Here is a 19,609-nt window from a genome sequence, read left to right as displayed (position 1 = left end):
ACTGATTGTCAATATTGCGTCTTTGTTTCAGATTTTTTTCTCCATAATAAATCAGTTATTCATCTTCACTCAGGAAACCTGGCTGGCCCATTCTTAATATTGAACCTGAAAACTACATACTTTTTCATCTCACCAGTTGGTTACATTGGATATTTGTTGTGACAAGTAGAGGAGTAGGTGTAGGAAAGCAAACAGTACACTCCTCCAACGTCTGTCGTAATACTGTACTTGCATGTTTTGTGTCAAAGTTGCAAAATTTTGAAACTTTTCCTTGCACAAGTTTCTGTCTGTAATAGATCAAGAAAAGTAATAATGAGGGTTGTGGCCCAAGGGGGCTGAGAGATAAATGGGATGGAGGTGTGGCTGGGGGGCAAGGTAGCTGAGAATGTGATAGGTAGATGAAGGTGGGGGTGAAGGTGATAGGTTGGAGGGGAGGGTGGAGCAGATAGGTGGGAAGGAAGATGGATAGGTAGGACAGTTCAAGAGGGTGGTGCTTGGTTGGAAGGTTGGGACTGGGATGAGGTGGGGGAAGAGGAAATGGGGAAACTGGTGAAATCCACATTAATCTTGTGTGATTGGAGGGTCCCAAGGCAGAAGATGATGCATTCTTTCTCCAGGTGTCAGGTGGTTAGGGTTTGGTGATGGAGGAGGCCCAGGACCTGCAGGTCCTTCAGGGAGTGAGAGGGGGAGTTGAAGTGTTCAGCCACAGGATGATGGGGTTGGTCAGTCCAGGTGTCCTAGAGTTGTCCTCTGAAATGATCCGCAAGTTGGTGTCCTGTCTCCCCAGTGTAGAGGATACCACATCGGGTGCAACGGATACAGTAGATGACGTGTGTGGAAGTACAAGTAAATCTCTGTCGGATGCAGGAGGATCTCTTGGGGCCTTCGATGGAGGTGAGGGAGGAGGTTTAGGCACTGGTTTTGCACTTCTTTCAGTGGCAGGGGAAGGTGCTGGAAGTGGAGGGTGGGTTGGTGAGGGGCGTGGACCTGACAAGGGAGTCCAGGTCTGACCATTCCCCCCCATGACTCTCTTGTTAGGTCCATACTGCCCCCACCAATCCACCTAGTGACAGGACACCAACTTGTGGAACATTTCAGACAACATCTCTGGGGCACCCGCACTAAACAACCCACCACCCTGTGGTTGAAGACTTTAACTCCCCCTCCCAAGCTGTCAAGGACTTGCAGGTCTGGGACCTCCTCCACTGCCATACCATTACCACCTGACTCCTGGAGGAGGAACACCTCATATTCTGCCTTGGGACTCTGCAACCACATGGGATAAATGTGGATTTCAACAGCTTCCTCATTTCCCCATCCCTCACATTATCCCAGTCCCAACTTTCAACTCGGGACTGCCCTCCTGACTCATCCATCACTGCTCCCTCTGACCTATCACCTTCTCTCTTACCTTCATCCACCTATCACTTTCCCAGCCATGTCCCCTCAACCCCTCCCCTTTCCCATTTATCTCTCAAACCCGACCCACAAGCCTTATTCCTGATGAAGGGCTTCTGCCCGCAACATCGATTCTCCTCCTCCTCGGATGCTGCATGACTGGCTGTGCTTTTCCAGCACCACACTCTCGACTCCTCTGTACCTCCTCTACTGCAATCACATCCTTCCTGTAGTCAGGTGACCAGAACCGCATACAGCACCCCAGCTGTGGCATAACCAACCCTCTGTCCAATTCCAACATTACCTCCTTGCTCTTATACTCTCTACCATAACTGATTAAAGCAAGTGTCCCATATGCCTTCATAACAATCCTATTCACTTGCTGAGCCGAATTCACAAATCTGTGAATAATTACTCCAAGATCCATCTGTTCCTCTAAGCTACCCAGTGTCCTGCCATTCATTAACTACTCCCTCATATTGTTTCTTCTTCCAAAGTTCATCACCTCATCCTTATCAAAATTAAATACCATCTGCCACTGGTCTGCCCATCTGACGAACCCATCTATATCTTCCTGTAACCTACAACCATCTTCTTCACTATTGGCCACTGTTGTTGTCATCTGCAAATTTGCTTAGCGTTCCCCTTACATTTTCATCTATATAATTTCTGTACATAACAAACAATAAGGGTCCTAGTACTGATCCTTGTGGTACACCACTCACTGAAACAGCCTTCTACTACCATGACCCTTTGTGCCCTATTGCAAAGCCAGTTTGTGATCTACCTTGCCAAGTTTCCCTCAACTCCATGTGCTTTAACCTTCTCAATCACTCTCACATGTGGGACCTTGTCAAAAGCTTTGCCAAAGTCCCTATAAACTACATCAACTGAACTTCCCTCATCCACACACTTGATCACATTTTCAAAAAATTCTGGCAAATTTGTTAAGGCATGACCTCCCTCTGAAAATGTCATGCTGACTATGCATAATAAACCCACAGCTTTCCAAATGGATATTAATTCTTTCCTGCAATTTCCTGCCTCGTCTCTCACAGCCATCTGGGATGCAATTCATCTGGGTCAGGAGATTTGTCCATTTTAAGCCCAACAGATCCTCCATTACCTTCCTTTTTTCCTATGTCAAACCGTGTAAGTTCTTTACAGTCCATTTTCCTGAATTCTGTACCTACATTCTCCTGTTCCAGAGTGAAGACCAAAGAAAGTATTCATTCAACACCCTTCCAATATCCTGTGGCTTCACAGACAGGTTTCCTACTTTGTCCCTAATGGACCCTATTCTTTCCCTGGCTAACCTCTTCCCTATAATGGATTTTTAAAAATATCTTAGGATTCTTTCTAATCTTGTTTTCAAGTCCTTTTTCATGCATCTTTTTGCTCTTCAAATTGCTTTCTTAAAGTCCTTCCTGCACTTCCTGCATTTCTTTAGGGCCGTGGCTGAAATGCTCCCTTTGGACTTGCTAAAATCTCTTCTCTTCTTCCTCATCTTCTTCCGGAATTGTCCTAGACATCCAGAGTTCTCTGAACTTACTGCTCCTACATTTCCCTCCAAAGGATATATGTTGGACCTGCAATCTCCCCAGCTCCTTTCCAAATGTCCCCCACTGCTCCACTGTAGACTTGCCCACAAGGAGCAGTCCCCAGTCAAAAATGGCAAGATCCTGCTTTATTTTAAAAGAATCTGACATCCCCCATCTTTTTTAGGCTTTGTTTTCCTTGTCCAGAATAAATTTGAACCATACCATGTTATGGTTGCTTTCGCTAAAAGGATCCCCCACTCCCACATTGAACACTTGTCGAGCTTCATTCCCCAGAACCACATCCTGCACTGTGCTGTCCTTTGTTGGGCCTCCTATGTATTGATACACAAAACTCCTCTGGTACATTTCAAAAATCCTCCACTCCAAACCCTTAATACTATAACTATCCCAATTTATGTAGGGAATGTTGAAATTTTCTAGTGTAATTTCCTGGTTATTACTTCTACACTTCCCTGTGAACTGTCGAGATATTTGCTCCTCTATTTCCTGCTGACTCTTTGAGAGCCTATAATACACTCCCAGTAAAGTGGCTGCCCTCTTAACATTGCTAAGTTTTACCCACAAAGCCTCATTTGATGACCCTTCCGAGATATCATCTCTGCTTAGTGCAGTAATTGATTCTTTATTTAATAGTGCTACACCACCACCTTTTTATACCCTCCTCTGGATCACCTGAAGGTCATATAACCCAGAATGTTAAATTACCAGTCCCACCCTTCCTTCAACTATGTTTTTGTGATGGCAACAATATCAAACTACCATGTGTTAATCAATGTCATTAACTCACTATTACACTCCTGGCATTAAAGACCTTCCAGCCTTGCCTTACTCTCTTGATACTTGAACTCACTGTGACTTGCTTCGTTTGCTGTAGCATGATGTATCTCTGTTTTATCAATTTTCTGTGTCCCCTCCCCCAATAACACAAGCAAACCTACCTGCAAGGATGTTGATCCCAATGTGGTTCAGGTGCAGACCATCACATTTGTAAATGTCCCACTTTCCCCAAAAACAGTCCTCGTGATTCCTGAATCTAAAACTTTCCCTCTTACATCAACTCTTGAGCCCCACATTCATCGGTCCTAATTTCCTATTTTTAAACTTGCTAGCACATGGCACCAGGCATAATCCAGAGATTACAACCGTTGAGGTCTTAATCTACTGCCTGGCTCCCAGAATTGATGATGCAAGACCTCATTCCTCACTTTGCCCATGTCGTTGATACCAACATGTACCACAACCTCTAACTCATCACCATATCCTTCCAGGTTGCCCTGCAGCCATTCAGTGTCACCCTTGACTCTGACCCCAGGGAGGCAACACACAATCCTGGAGTCACATCTTCAGCAGCAGAAATGCCTGTCTTTTCCCCTGACTGAAGAATCCCCTATTACGACTGCTCTTCCTTCCTTCTTCCTCCACCCCTGTACAGTCAAGCATCATGGTATTTGAGGTATTTGCACCCTCATCAACCTCTGAAGTGGAATACTGGTTAGTGAGTGGGACTCCAGAGGATTCCTGCACTCCCTGCCTGTTCTTTCTGGTCTCTCATTCCCTTCTATCCTCTAGTCCTTTGAGCTGTATGTGACCATCTCTCTAGATGTGCTAGCCACCTAACTCTCAGCTTCACGGATGTGCCACAGTGACTCCAACCGTTGCTCAAACTCCAAGACTCAGAGTCTTCCTCCAGCTTCTGCTGCTGGGAGCACGTTCTGCACATGTGGTCATCAACGACACTGGAAGCATCCAGGACTCCCCAACGTGTGACCAGCTACACATTCCACTTGGATGGCCACTTCAGACATCTCTTAAATTTACAATGGACTTTCAATTATTAGACTTATTTTGTTAGATTTCCTACTCTATCATTAAGGTTATGAAAAGGTTGACTATAACTAAGTTCCCACTGCCTTAAATCTGTAGGATAAAAAAAGTTAACCAGTAATTGTCAGGCGATAAGCAAGTTCCTGGGCTCCTCCACTGCCCTTCCTCCCACTCCTCCAAGGACATGCAAGACCTGGGCCTCCTCCACCGCCAAATCCAAACCATGCAACAACTGAAGGAAGAAAGCCTCGTCTTCTGCCTGAGAACCCTTCAGCCAACACAGTGTCAATAACGACTTCACTAGTTTCCAAATCTCCCCTCTCCTGCCTGCCTCGTCTTCCGCCTGAGAACCCTTCAGCCAACACAGTGTCAATAACGACTTCACTAATTTCCAAATCTCCCCTCTCCCGCCTCATTCCAGAAACAACCTCCAACTAGGCACCGTCCTTTTGACCTGTCCTAACTGTCCATCTTCCTTCACACCTATTCACTCCAGCCTCCCAAAAACCGATTGCAATCCAGCACCTGCACTCCTCACTTCTTCCCAATTATTGTCAGGTGCCCAGTACTCATCAAACCGCAGACTTCCTCACCTTTTGAACTTATGACATCAAGAGTAGCCGCACTGAAGATTCTCGTGATGCTCCTGCTTTATCGGCACCCTGCTAGATTTATAGGCTTACCGGTTATTGTATCCCTCCCCACCTCTCAGCTGCTGCTCTGAGCTAAGTGCACTGTAAAGACCTGTTCTCCAATCACTTTGAAATGGTGCTATATATTTCCAAGATCAGGCCACTGATATATATCCAAAATAGAAGTGACCCTGTATTGACCTGTATACTTCCTTCCAGTCTTGAAATACCCTCTCATCACCCCACTCTGCTTCCTGTCCATTTTGTATCCATTCTGCCAGTCCCTTTCATCCCATGGGCATAAACTTTGCTAACAAGTCTATTATGTGGTATATTGTCACTTGCCTTTTGAAAGCTAGAAATAGGTAGCATCAATCTCACCGTTACTATTTTTGTTTAAATGGAAATAAACTCTATTTTAAGAAAGTCTTTGTTGTTGCCTTTGATTCATACATCGCATGCTGCAGCGTCAATCTGTAAACTTAAGCTATGCAATCAGTATCCACAGCCTCTAGTTGTTGCTCAATAAATATAACTAGAATTGTAATTCGGAAATAAATAATCAAAGGCTTAAATGACACACCCATCCCCTTCTACAGGATCAGCAATCAGGACTGGCCTATAGAAAAATATAATTAGTTGTCTGCGGGCAGTACTGCTGCGCTTTTCCAGCGGCACATTTTCAGTACTTTCTTTGTCAGTTTGAACTGAAATCCAACAACAAAACAACTTAGCCTCACTCTCTCTGATCTTACATATATCAATCACTTTTATAACAGCCTCAGAGTTTTTGAACTCACTGCCCCTTCGCTATTAGAAGCCCAACCCATCCTGCAGCTCCATGTTTGAATTTTTGCAATTAAGTTTCCTGCCACACAACTAATACAGCTCCAAGCAAAACCACACTTGGCACCTGGTCGAGAATTAGGCTTTCCACTTACATCCGCAATTCTATTAAAACAAAATCCGCAAGTAGGGCTGACTGGACAGACCCATTGTTTCTGCTCGTCCCTGCCACACTGAATTTACCTCTTCCTATTTTGATTAAATTGGTTCTCTCCTTGCCCAGTTCCTTCCCACTTACATCTACAATTCTTAAAATCGTTATGAAGAGTCACTGCACTTGAAATTATACCTCTGTTTCTCCCTTCACAGATGTTACCAGACTGCTGAGTTTCCCCAGCAATTTGGTGCTTATTTTAGATTTTCATCTCCACAGTTCTTAGTGTTATTTATGTTATGGCACCTGAGCTAATTGTGTTCGACCTCAGGTATATTAGAAATAGGCAGCTCTAATCTAAACTCAAAAAATATAAGAAATAGATGCAGGAATAGACCACTCAGCAAACATAACCTTTATTAAACACTGAGATCAAGAAATAACCATCCTGTGTGACACTCTTTTGTCTACTGTTTTAATACAGGAACTGAGAAACATTATAATTAATTAAAATGTAAAGTATAGGGAAGTCATTTAGCGTTCATTGATAGTAAACAAGGATTTTTTACATCACTTTTTAACTTCATGTTTTTGAATGTTACAGTAACTCAGTGATAACACTTCTCTCCTCAAGTTAAGTTCCAGACAGACCACAGACGCTTCAGTGCAGAACTGAGGGAACATAGCAGTCCTAGAGCTCTGGCTTAAATGTTGATCAGGGTCCATCTAGCTATTCCTTCTGAGATGGATATAAAAGATCTTTTGGTACTACTCAAAGCTGAGCAGGTGCATCCTGGTCAATGTTTATCCCTCCATCAGTCTCTAAAATCTGATTTGCTGCTTATTTATGTGATTGCTGTTTGTAGTGCTTGCTGTGTGTATATTGTCTGTCACTTCTGTCTACACAATAATATTTGATGTAATAACAAGTGCTGTAGACATGCAGAGGCCTTGAGCATGATCCAGTCTCTCAAACCTGTCATGTCATTCCATTTGGTTACGGCTGATTTGTACCTCAACTCCACTTACCCACATTTCCCCTTCAGTCCCATATTCAAGGCTTTTAAACCAGTTCTTCCTCCCTACCTATGCCACTGTTTACAGCACTTCATTGTGTCTCTCAATCTAATTGCCCCCTGGATGGATTTAAGAATATTCATTCTTTTACCCTCTCATATTATTGGCCTGGAGGAAATCAGCTCCATTAAATAGTTCAAGGAACATGTTGGGTAATCTTTGCATCTCCAAAAGGATCACTTTAAAGCTTTTGTAAGGAATATTAAGACATAGGGGCAGGGGTAGATCATTTGGCTCATTGAGCCTGCTCCACCATTCAATTACATCACAGCTGATCTTGTCTCTCAACACTGTTCCCCCCGACTATCTCCATTTCCCTTGATCCCTAGTATCTTGATACCTATTGATCTCTGACGTGAATATACATTGGTAGAACATCCATTGCACATTCCAAAGGTTCACAAATTTGCTCTCCATCTCACTCCTAATGATCTGCCCCTTAACGTGAGACTATCTAGATACCCCAGCCAGGGGAAACATCCCTCCTTTATTTGCCTTGTGTAAGAACTTTGTTTCAATGAAATAGGATCTTAACAGCAATTTGATTGCTTCCCAATTCTAAAGGTTGTGATTCTGCTGTCACTTCCAAAGGTTATTTTGTCCGAGTTTTTGTTTGAAGGGAGGTTGTAAGGTAAAGGTACTGAACTGGTTACTCAAGTAAACCACTTGTGAGCTTTGAATTTTTTTTAAAAAGTTGAAACAATAGAAGCAGCCTGAATGGGTGTGGCCAGCTGCCACAGATGCAGATTTCTGAGGTTTTATTTTTTCAGTAACATCAGAAGCCTTTGAGGTCTCAAACGAGTTGGAGGCTTCAGTGAATGATCTCTAACTGCTACTTTCCCTGAATTTTCTTGATTTCTTTTTCCTCCTGATTTGGAAAACTGCATGTAAGAATCTGTGTCTAAACTTGCCTTTTTGCTATGGGTCATGTTTATGGGATGTTACTATATTAGAATAGTTAATTAGTAATGGGTACTGTGTCTATTATTTGGTTAAATGTTCCAAAAGGTAAGTTATTCTAAATTTGTTTTACTTTTGTTTTAACTTACGTTTAAATAAATGGTGTTTTGCTTAACGTTGAATGGTTTGACCAGTCCCATCACATCTGGAATACACACTTCACATCTAAATTCGGGCAAAGGCAATGAATACAATCAAAGATGATAATTTATTATGATTTAGTTGGTATGATACAGCATAACGCACAAAGAAATGGTTGCGATTACACAGATAATTCAGACGTACATGGATGTTGGTCATTACTCAGATCGAAGTCTCTGCTTGTTTAGGTCCAGTGTATAGACTAACACATTCAATCCCTGCCAGAACAGTCTGTACTGGGGATGTCAAGCATGTGATCCACAGAACAGCTACACCCAGCCCATAGACCTTCCATGGATTTGTGTGTTAGGAGTGGTCCCAGACTCACATTTGGAATTCAGTTGCCAGCAGAAAGTGAAATAATCATCAAGGTGAAGTGGAGGGTGAACCAATTAAATGATTGTGTAGGGCATAACAATTTATATACTTCCATTTTAATAACATTTGTTAAACATAATGAGTATCGGTGCCAGGATATTAGATTACGCCCATCATCCAAGATGGGCTTGACAGCTCTGGTCTGCAATGAAGGTTGAGTTGTTCAACTTCAGCCATCCATATCTTTCATTGCATTAATTTAAGGACATAACCCTTTTGAATCAGTTGGTAAAACTTTTGCATCACCGCATAACTTTTGTTTCCCAAAACAGTAGGACTGTAGGCAGTGAAAAACATCAAAGCAGAGGCTGGTCATATCCAGCCCAAATTCCCTACCACTACTACTCCGTCACAAGAGCCCTAAATTATGTTTAGAATCCCTACAGTGTGAAAGCAGGCCATTCAACCATCCGGTCCTCACCGATCCTCTGAAGAGCATCACATCCAGACTCAGCCCCTCTACCTATCCCAGTGACCCTGCATCTCCCATGGTTAATCCACCTAACCTGCACATCCCCAAACACGATGGGCAATTTAGCATGGCCAATCCACCCTAACCTGTACATCTTTGGACTGTGGGACGAAACCCACAAGAACACAGGGAGAATGCACAAACGCCACACAGACAGTCACCCAAGGCTGGAATCGAACCCAGCTCCCTGGCACAGTAAGGCAGCAGTGCTAACCACTGTGCTATTGTGCCATTCAAACCAGAAGTGTTATCACACACAACTGAACAGCTTTTTACATGCACTAAATCACCTGTCGTACTTTTCATCTCGTCTCTACCAATAGTCATCCAGATTTCCAATTAATCAAATCACATGCAATGTAGATTTGATAATGTTTGCTCTGTGTAAAGTGGGGTTGGCTAGCTCAGTTGGCTGGATGGCTGATTTTCAATACAGAGTAACACTGGAAGTGTGGGTTCAATCCCTGCACTGGCTGAGATTACCATGATGGACTTTTCTCCTCAACATCTCCCTTCAGCTGAGGCATGGGAGCCTTGGGTTAAACCATCACCTGGTGTCTCTCTAATGAGAATGCAGCCCGGCAAGACTATAATTTCTTGACGATAGGACCAGAGATTGGGACTGACTGGTTGGGTAGCTCTTTCAGCAGCCAGTGTGGACATGGGTCACATGACCTCCTTCTGTACTGTAAAATTCTATGTACTGCAACAATGCACCCACTACTCAGAATTGTACAGTGCAGAAACAGACAATTCAGCCCAATGGGTTTATGCAAAACATCAACCACCTCCATATGCCTTTGTCTAACCCTAACAGCTTATACTCCTGCGTACAGTTTGCTACAATATCATCAACAAATTCTCATAAAAAAGTCAGCTCTCTCTTTCAGAGACACTCACTGGTTGTGAAAATCAATGCTTGCCTGTATTTGGACCCATTTATTTCAGTGAACAAAGTACATGAGGAACAAAGTTTCAGTGTCAAACATTTTGCTTTTGCGTGAGCCCTCACATCTTGGGAAAATGGAAACTTCAAGCAGAAACAGGTGTTTGTGCTTATCAATTGCAAATAACTTGTGTTTAATCAACTGATTTCACTTTTCTCTTTAAATCTTGTTTACAGCTAAATACTGATGTATGGATCGAAACAGAGTCGTCCCTGTAGTTAGATCCACAACACTGTTTAAATTTGGGCTTCTTTGATGCAGATTGCCTGTCCTCTGTTGGCCTTCTTTAGTTTCTATGTACATGGGACATTGACTGTCTGGGTCACCTACCGCCTGTAAAGCAAGAGGCAAAATGTTATTTTTCTTCATTAAAATCGAATTGGGTACATGTTGTTCTCACTACCGATTTGCATTGTTAAAACCCTTCAATCATGCCTTTATTACCCCTGGACTATTCCTAGTTTCTCCTGGCAGACCCCTCGCTTTCCAGCCTACATAAATTTGTGCTCGTTCAAAACTCTGAGGTTTATATCTTAATTCACACTAAGTCCCATCACCATCCCCGATAGCCCCATGCTCACTGAAATTCACTGGCTCCTGGAGTGACAATGCCTTAAATTTAAAATCCTTATTTTTATTTACAAATCACTCCATAGTCTTGTCCCTACCTGCCTGTAAACTCTTCCAGATCGAAAAGTCTTGAATATCCATGCTCCAAAGCCATGAATTTAACCGTTCCACCACTGGCTGGTGTGATAGACTCCTAAACCCTGGAATTATCTCACTAAAGTTCTAAACATTTCTCTTGTAAGACAAAGGCATTTGGATTAGTATGTGAATAGGAAAGGTTTGAAGGGATATGAACCAGGAGCAGAAATTTAGTTTGGGATTATTTTCAGCATGAACTGGTTGGACCAAAGGGTTTGTTTCTGTGCTGTATGACTCTACGACTCCATGACTTACCAAAAAAACTACCTCCCTGGTCAAGGTTTTGGTCAAAATTCCTGATTTTTTCATCAAAGGCCTGAGCAGCACGGTGGCTGAGTGGTTAGCACTGCTGCCTCACAGCACTAGGGACCTATGTTTGATTCCAGCCTTAGGCAATTGTCTGTGTGGAGTTTGCACATTCTCCCCATATCTGCATGGACTCCCTCCCACAGTCCAAAGATGTGCAGGTCAGGTGAGTTGGTCGTGTTAAATTGTCTATAGTGTTAGGTGTATTAGTCAGAGGGAAATGGGTCTGGGTGGGTTACTCTTCAGAGGGTTGGTGTGGGTTTGTTGGGCTGAAGGGCCTGTTTCCACACTGTAGGGAATCTAATCTGATGTGAACAAACATCAAAACCATTTTTATTGAGATCGGTCTTGAGGCATTTTTGTTTCTTATATTTATTACAATAATCTGCACTATGGTTGAAACTTTTTTTCTGACCAGTGCTTCTTATCTTAGATTTCTTTCAGTATTGCTCTGTTCTTTTCTCAAACTAAACAAGCCAATCAAACACAAGGATTGGTGAAACAATAAGGTAGATTCTACGCTTGAAGTTAGGGTGACAAAGAAGGAGACTTCAGTTTGAAGACAATGGATAGTGCATCTTCCATACGAGTGCTGTTTGTAGAGTGATCTCAAAGTGGTAGTTATTGATGGAAGTTTAAGAGCATGCTTAAAGGTCCATGCACCTTATATCATACACACATTTGCTGAAAACAGCTTGCAGTTTGGCCACTTGCTGTTCACAGAGCCATGCTCTGGGATCATTCCTAAACATTGTACAGACTTGAAATAATGTGGTGTTTGGAGTCAATTGTACTTAAGCTCAAAGGTTATTGGGCAATATACTGTTAGAGAGTTGGGGTGCCCTATTTGTTCATCGATAATTGTTGTATGTGAGAGGGAGAAGTGGGGGAATTTTTCCCAGGGTGATGGGTGTGAGGGACGAGAAGGGGCTGGGAGTGGGTGGAGTGACCAGTGAGTGGGAAGATGCAGAGTTTTCCTGTCATTCCAAGCAAGTAAACCTTCTAAAGTTTGTTCTCTTTCAGAAACTCAAACCGGAAAACTCTTTTTCCCCCCTTAATCTTTCACATCTACAATTCAAAAGCTTTTACAATTTAAGTGCTGAAGCATTGGCTCTGCATGATCACATTTTCTATCTTTGTGACCTCTTCATCTTAAACTGTGAATGCTGACACTTCACTGAGTTTTCTCAAATATATACAAATGCATTGAATAATAGAAAATTCAAGGAACTATTTAAATCAGAGGGGTAATCATTCCATAGTTTAAATGTTGTGTATAATCATTTCTTATTATTACAGAGCAAAAATTACATCATGAAAAATGATACAGTATCATTTATAGAATTCTTATAGTGCAGACAGAGGCCGTTCAGCCCATCAAGTCTGCTCTGACCCTCCAAAGAACATCTCACCCCATAACCCCACAAGGAGTTTTTAACCATAGTTAACCCACCTAGACTGCATATCCCTGGACGCTAAGGGGCAATGTAGCATGGCCAATCCACGTAACCTGCACATCTTTGGACTGTTGGAGGAAGCCGGAGCACTCAGAGGAAACCCACACAGATAGTCAGCCAAGGCTGAATTAAACCCAGGTCCCTGGTGCTGTGAGGCAGCAATGCTAGTAACTGAGCCACTGTTACTCTTTGCTGAAGTGCTTTCCAGCCACACTATTTCTGACATGTGCTCATTGTAACATCGGAGAGACATGCAGCAGCCAATTTGTACATAGCAGGCTCTCACAAACAGTAATAAGATAAATGGCCAGGTAATCTATTTAGGTGGTATTTTGGGGGAGAAGGGGTATGTGTATCAGCCAACAGATAGAGCATTTCCTTACTCTTATTCCAACAATTTCACGGGATCTTTTATGTCCATCTGAGAGGGCTGGGTAGATCTGGGTTTATAATCTTATCCAATATCATGTTTAAATCAATATAACATTGAACATTGGTTGGGGAAAGAGAATGGTTGACGGAGTGCAAAACATTCATGTTTTCTTACCCTCCATGAATCTCATTGTAGACAATGGGTCCTTCCATGTTATTAATCATCTTCAACTCTTCCTTAGTTAGACTCATTAGTTGAGAACCAGTGAGAGCCCCCAGAGACCTCACAGTACTGCGGAAGGAGAAAAAGATCCACTTGATGAACAGAACACACAAGGAGGACAGATCACATTCAGAGCCCTGTTCTTTGTCAGAAAGTGGAATATGCCTGTATAATGCACCTTTTTCAATAAGACATCACTATGGAGATAGCCCATCCCCGCTGTATCCCCAGTACAATATGCTGACTAATTGCAGTGAGTTTGCCTGGTTTGAATTTACTTAACTAAGATAAAAGTTAACATATCCAATTCAACTATAGTTCAGCCACTCAGCACCCTCTTCCACTGCTGTATCATTCCCTTTCTAAACTTGGTTTTCTTGCATTTCAGTCCTGATGAGTACACAATGACATGTTTTGATCCATGTCTCCTTTTAGCAATATTTAAAATTCGGAACTGAGTGGGTGTTGTACCTGACATGGCATTGCAAACTGAAATGGATCAGGACCAAATTTCACAAAGAATAGAGATAGAAGCTGTGAAAAATCCACTTCACAATTAGTTAAGTGTGAAAAACAAAGGAACAAAGAGCATGTTTGATGATGATATTGCAGTGGTTTTGAAAGTGGTTGAGTTCATAGAACAGCATGACCTGTACTTACATTCTTGAAAAGCCTTTCTTCTGGAGCCAAGATGTCACCTCACTGGGTGTGAAGTGGACTGACAAATCAGGTGAATCAGTATAGGAGCGATATTGAAAAGCACGATTGTTATTAACATGCTATAAAAAAATCAGATGGCACAAGAGAGATTACCACAGGGGATTAAACAAACCAGTGAAGATTTAATTATACATTTAAATTACATTACACTTCACACTTGGATTGAGGTTGTACGGAGGTTGAGACAAATACATAAGGCCCAAAAAGGGGAAAGGGTGGGGGTTCTGAAAATGACCTGAGTGCCCAAAATTAATTGTAAGACTCCATTAATACTTATTAGCACTGTTTCTTATCTGACAACTAGTCAAATGGAGGAAGAAACTGCAGCTGGCAGTGAAAGTTATGGATGACCTACGCTTGTTCTCTGACCGTACATTCATAAGGATTGGGAGTGGGAAGTGATACATGATCTGGAGATGGTAGACAAGCTGAGAGAGGGGAGGAAGTCACAACCCCAAGGGGGACAGTAAGATCATCCTGTTAGGGGAGAGGTTCTTACTGCATTGCGCACTCATACCTCCAACAGTAGTTGCAGTTTGGGTCAACCATGCTGCTTTGACATGCACATCCATCCACCTATCATAAATAATCACCTACACTTCGTTTTTTAAATAAGCTGCAAGGTTTACTTACCGAAGGAAGGGAGTCCTCCTCATTCATTAACTGCATGATGTTGGAGGGTACGTAACCAATGGAACCATTCAGGTTCTTCACTTTCCACCACTGCTTCGAGGCCTCCAATACCTGAAAGGTACAAGCTGTATCAGTGAAGCTTTACCTGTGTCACAGTTCACAATGGCTAAGGAAACATGAAGCAGAACCGAATACTTTGTTAAGGCATTGAGATCTAACTGAGCCATTAGAACATGATGATAAACAAGGTTACATTTGATGAGGACCAGATGGGTTACAACCTGAGATCAAAGTGGCAGACTGATTGTCTTCACTCAGTAAAATAGGGGAAATCTCCAACCAACCGCCTGCTGGGTTTGGAACAGGCATCATTTAATATTAGAACATAGATCACAGAACATAGAACATAGAACAGTACAGCACAGAACAGCCCACGATGTTGTGCCGACCATTGATCCTCATGTTTGCACCCTCAAATTTCTTTGACCATGTGCATGTCCAGTAGTCTCTTAAAGGTCCCCAATGACCTTGCTTCCACAACTGCTGCTGGCAACGCATTCCATGCTCTCACAACTCTCTGTGTGAAGAACCTGCCTCTGACATCCCCTCCATACTTTCCTCCAACCAGCTTAAAACTATGACCCCTCATGTTAGCCATTTCTGCCCGGGGAAATAGTCTCTGGCTATTGACTCTATCTATGCCTCTCATTAGCTTGTATACCTCAATAAGGTCCCCTCTCCTCCTCCTTTTCTCCAATGAAAAAAGTCCGAGCTCAGTCAACCTCTCTTCATAAGAAAATGCTCTCCAGTCCAGGCAGCATCCTGGTAAACCTCCTCTGAATCCTCTCCAAAGCATCCACATCTTTCCTATAATAGGGTTACCAGAACTGGATGCAGTATTCCAAGTGTGGTCTAACCAAAGTTTTATAGAGCTGCAACAGGATCTCACGGCTCTTAAACTCAATCCCCCTGTTAATGAAAGCCAAAACACCATATGCTTTCTTAACAACCATGTCTACTGGGGTGGCCATTTTAAGGGATCTATGTACCTGCACACCAAGATCCCTCTGTTCCTCCACAATGTCAAGAATCTTATCCTTAATCCTGTACTCAGCTTTCAAATTCGACTTTCCAAAATGCATCACCTCGCATTTATCCAGGTTGAACTCCATCTGCCAATTCTCAGCCCATCTCTGCATCCTGTCAATGTCCCGCTGCAGCCTACAACAGCCCTCTATACTGTCAATGACACCTCCAACCTTTGTGTGGCCTGCAAACTTGCTAACCCATCCTTCAATCCCCTCATCCAAGTAATTAATAAAAAATACAAACAGTAGAGGCCCAAGGACAGAGCCCTGTGGAACACCACTCACGACTGACTTCCAGGCAGAATATTTTCCTTCTACTACCACTCTCTGTCTTCTGTTGGCCAGCCAATTCTGTATCCAGACAGCTAAATTCCTCTGTATCCCATTCTTTATGACCTTCTGAATGAGCCTACCATGGGGAACCTTATCAAATGCCTTGCTGAAGTCCATATACACTACATCCACAGCTCGACCCTCATCAACCTTTCTAGTCACATCCTCAAAGAACTCGATAAGGTTTTTGAGGCATGACCTGCCCCTCACAAAGCCCGTGTTGACTGCATTTAATCAAGCCATGAATATTGCAAACAAACTCATTGCCATTGGTGCAGTAGGGGGCCCAGTTGCATACAAAGCTATAAAATATTGAGATCAAAAAATGGATGGATGCTGGTATATATGTTCCACACACACCTCTCTTCCCACCTTCTTCACCCAACCCCCCAAAAGCATAACCCTGTTATTCCTTTCTCCTTGATACATAGTTTGCCCTTAAATCCTTCAACCTCTTCTTGAGCTTGGACTTTCTGTTAGCTTAGCAAAGCGCCATTCTCTATATTGAATGCATTACAACTGACCTGAAAATGCTGGAGGTGTGACCACAGTTTCTAGACTCTAACATTCACCACACAGTTAAATACCAGTTTGGGAAATAAATAAAGTTGGATCATAAGTTACAAAAATGACTTTGAACTTTACCATTCATGTTGAGGCAATTCTAGGTTGAACATTCTGAAGTTTCTGGCATGTGGGCATTGCTGGTAAAACGAGTTCCTGTTCTCATTTTTGTAGAGGTTGGTGATTAATTGCTCTGTGCAGTGTGACACTGAGTCACAACAGACCAGCAGAACCTTAAAGTTTCAGTTCATCTAATCACATCAATATGACCTTTTATTTCTTTTCCCCTTGTGTGTTTATCTGACTTCTCATTAACTGCACCTTCAGTACTAACCTCAACTACTCTATGTGGTACGAAGTTCAATATTCTAACCTCCTCTTCGAGTCATGTCAGGTACAGCTCAGTTGACAGCACCCTGCCCAACATCCCCACCTCAACCCCACATCCGCTCAACCCTGAAGGATGTTGATTCAATTCCTGTTCCTAAGCATAAACATTTTGATTCAAAGAGTGTTGGACATATTGGCTTGTGGATGCAATTTTAAACTGAGATCTTTGCAGGTTGATCCAAAGGGTTCCGTGGTACCATTTCAAAGGAAAAGCAAACATATTATTAGATTAGATTACTTACAGTGTGGAAACAGGCCCTCCAGCCCAACAAGTCCACACCGACCCTCCAAACAGCAACCCACCCAGATCCATTCCCCTACATTTACCCCTTCACCTAACACTATGGGCAATTTAGCATGGCCAATTCACCTAACCTGCACATTTTTGGACTGTGGGAGGAAGCTGGTCCACCTGGAGGAAACCCACGCAGACACGGGGAGAATATGCAAACTCCACATGGAGGCGGGAATTGAACCCAGGTCTCAGGCGCTGTGAGGCAGCAGTGCCACTGTGCTGACCCTGTAACCAATATCTCTCCATAAATCAATATCACAAGACAGATCATCTGGTCAATATGTGAATGTTACAGCAGTATCTATACTTCAAAAGATTACTCCATGACTACTGAGGGATGCCCCAGGGTTATGAAACATATTAACTCCAATCTTTATTTATTTAAATTTTTTTCTGAATCTCCTTATTTGTAACTATTGTATATATTAATATGCACCTCAGATTTTGAACTTCTCCATAAATAGAGACATTTTTTTCCTGTTTCCACCCTTTCATACTTTTAAAACCCTCTAGCAGATCACCCCTTAGCATACTCCTTCCTAGAGAAGACGTCATCAGTCTGTCCAATCTTTCCTGATGGGTGTTTTTGTGTCTATTATTATCCCTGTAATCGTTGTATCTCTTTTAGAATTCTAAAACCAGCACATTACACTTTCCTCACCTCAAGAACATCACCTTTCATGACTGTGAGTTCCCTGGTTTTTCTTTTCATGAAATCGTACATTGCTTTGGCAAATTGTTGATCCTTCTGTGGCCTGTCGTAAGAGAACAGAAACCAACTAGTGATCTGAGTTTGGCATTTTCCCTTAATCCTTTTAACCAGTGGAACAACCTCAACCCTGCTCCCCAGATGAATGCTCAACCAGGGACATTAGGCACGTCTCTCCAATCAAAGGCCTGAGAGGAGATGCCTTTGCAGTTACCTCAGAAGCCAAGCCTTCCAGGAAGAGGAACTTGAAGAGGTCCAAAGTGGAAAAAATAAATGACATTCTCCCTGACTTCATTCCTGGGTCCAAGAAGTGCATGTGTCCCCAACCAGAAACATCTCCTCTGCCACACATTTGAATGCCAGCTGCTGGTCACCCCTCCTACTGCTTGACATTGTCGATTCTCAGGAGCAGGTGGGCAATGGAATGGCAGGGGTTTGGGAGGAGACTGAGAATTGGCTGTTAGCTTGGCAAGTATGACCCATAGGTTATTTCATTCACTTGTGGGTGTCATTGGCTGACCAGCAATTACTACCCCATTCCGAATTGCCCTTGAGAAGACGGAGGTGAGTTGTCTCCTGAACCTTTGCAGTGATTGTTGAGGGAAGTTGAGAGGGAACCATCGCTGTGAGTCTGGAGAGATATGTAGGTCAGACCAAGTGAGGATGGCAGATTTACTTTCCTGAAGAACATGAGTGAAACAGATTGGTTTTTCTGACACTTGACAATGGATTCACGGTCATCAGTAGATTCTTAATTCCAGATATTTTTATTGAATTCAAATTCCAGCATCTGTCATGGTGGAGATTCAAACCGGGATCCCCAGAACATTAACTGAGTTTCTAAATTAATAGTCTGATGATAATACCACTAGATAATCAGCTGCCCAGGTTTTATACGCACCCAGGTTTAATATTGCTGAGATCAGGGTGCTTCCTGTCCAAGTCAGCCTCTTGCTGCTCAATTCAAGTCAAAATAAGCATGTTATAATCTTTCAACATCAATAACGTCTTGACTAACAGGTTGAGATTCACTGAAATTCAGCATAAAATGTGACTGAGAGAAAGTGAGGACTGCAGATGCTGGTGATCAGAGTCGAGAGTATGGTTCTAGGAAAGCACAGCAGGTCAGGCAGCATCTGAGGGACAGGAGAATTGACGTTTCGGGCATAAGCCCTTCATCAGTGCCAAGTTGGAGGCTTGGGATTGGGATAGTGTGGGGGGAGGGGAAATAAGGAAACTGGTGAAATCCACATTGATCATGTTTGGATTTCACTTATTTCCTCGTTTCCGTTCACCCCACAGTAACCCTTCAACTTGGCACCGCCCTCCTGACCTGTAAATCACCTTTCCCATTTATCCGCTTCATCCTCCTCTCTGACCTATCACCTTCTCTCTCACTTTCATCTGTCTGTCGCATTCTCAGCTGCTTTCCCCCAGTCCCACCACCACCGCCATGCTCCCCCCCGCCCCCCCCCCCCCC

General features: G+C 42.9%; 1 protein-coding gene across 1 annotated transcript in view; it reads right to left on the bottom strand.

Moving 5' to 3' along the window:
- Nucleotides 1–9,504: 9,504 nt before the first annotated feature.
- LOC122563072 (epidermal growth factor receptor kinase substrate 8-like) overlaps nucleotides 9,505–19,609 on the bottom strand; it is a 76,189-nt gene continuing 66,084 nt past the window's right edge. Inside the window, exons 17-21 of the mRNA XM_043716449.1 lie at nucleotides 18,082–18,175; nucleotides 14,751–14,861; nucleotides 14,058–14,176; nucleotides 13,350–13,466; nucleotides 9,505–10,664 (exon numbers count right to left, since the gene is read on the bottom strand). Of these exons, the coding sequence (XP_043572384.1) occupies nucleotides 10,658–10,664; nucleotides 13,350–13,466; nucleotides 14,058–14,176; nucleotides 14,751–14,861; nucleotides 18,082–18,175 (448 nt within the window). The 3' untranslated portion in view covers nucleotides 9,505–10,657. The remainder of the gene's footprint in view (nucleotides 10,665–13,349; nucleotides 13,467–14,057; nucleotides 14,177–14,750; nucleotides 14,862–18,081; nucleotides 18,176–19,609) is intronic.

Source organism: Chiloscyllium plagiosum, chromosome 26 (genome assembly GCF_004010195.1).
Source record: "Chiloscyllium plagiosum isolate BGI_BamShark_2017 chromosome 26, ASM401019v2, whole genome shotgun sequence".
Lineage (NCBI taxonomy): Eukaryota > Metazoa > Chordata > Chondrichthyes > Orectolobiformes > Hemiscylliidae > Chiloscyllium > Chiloscyllium plagiosum.
The sequence above is the reverse complement of the archived record's forward strand: the minus strand, read 5'-3'. Positions and strand labels throughout refer to the sequence as shown.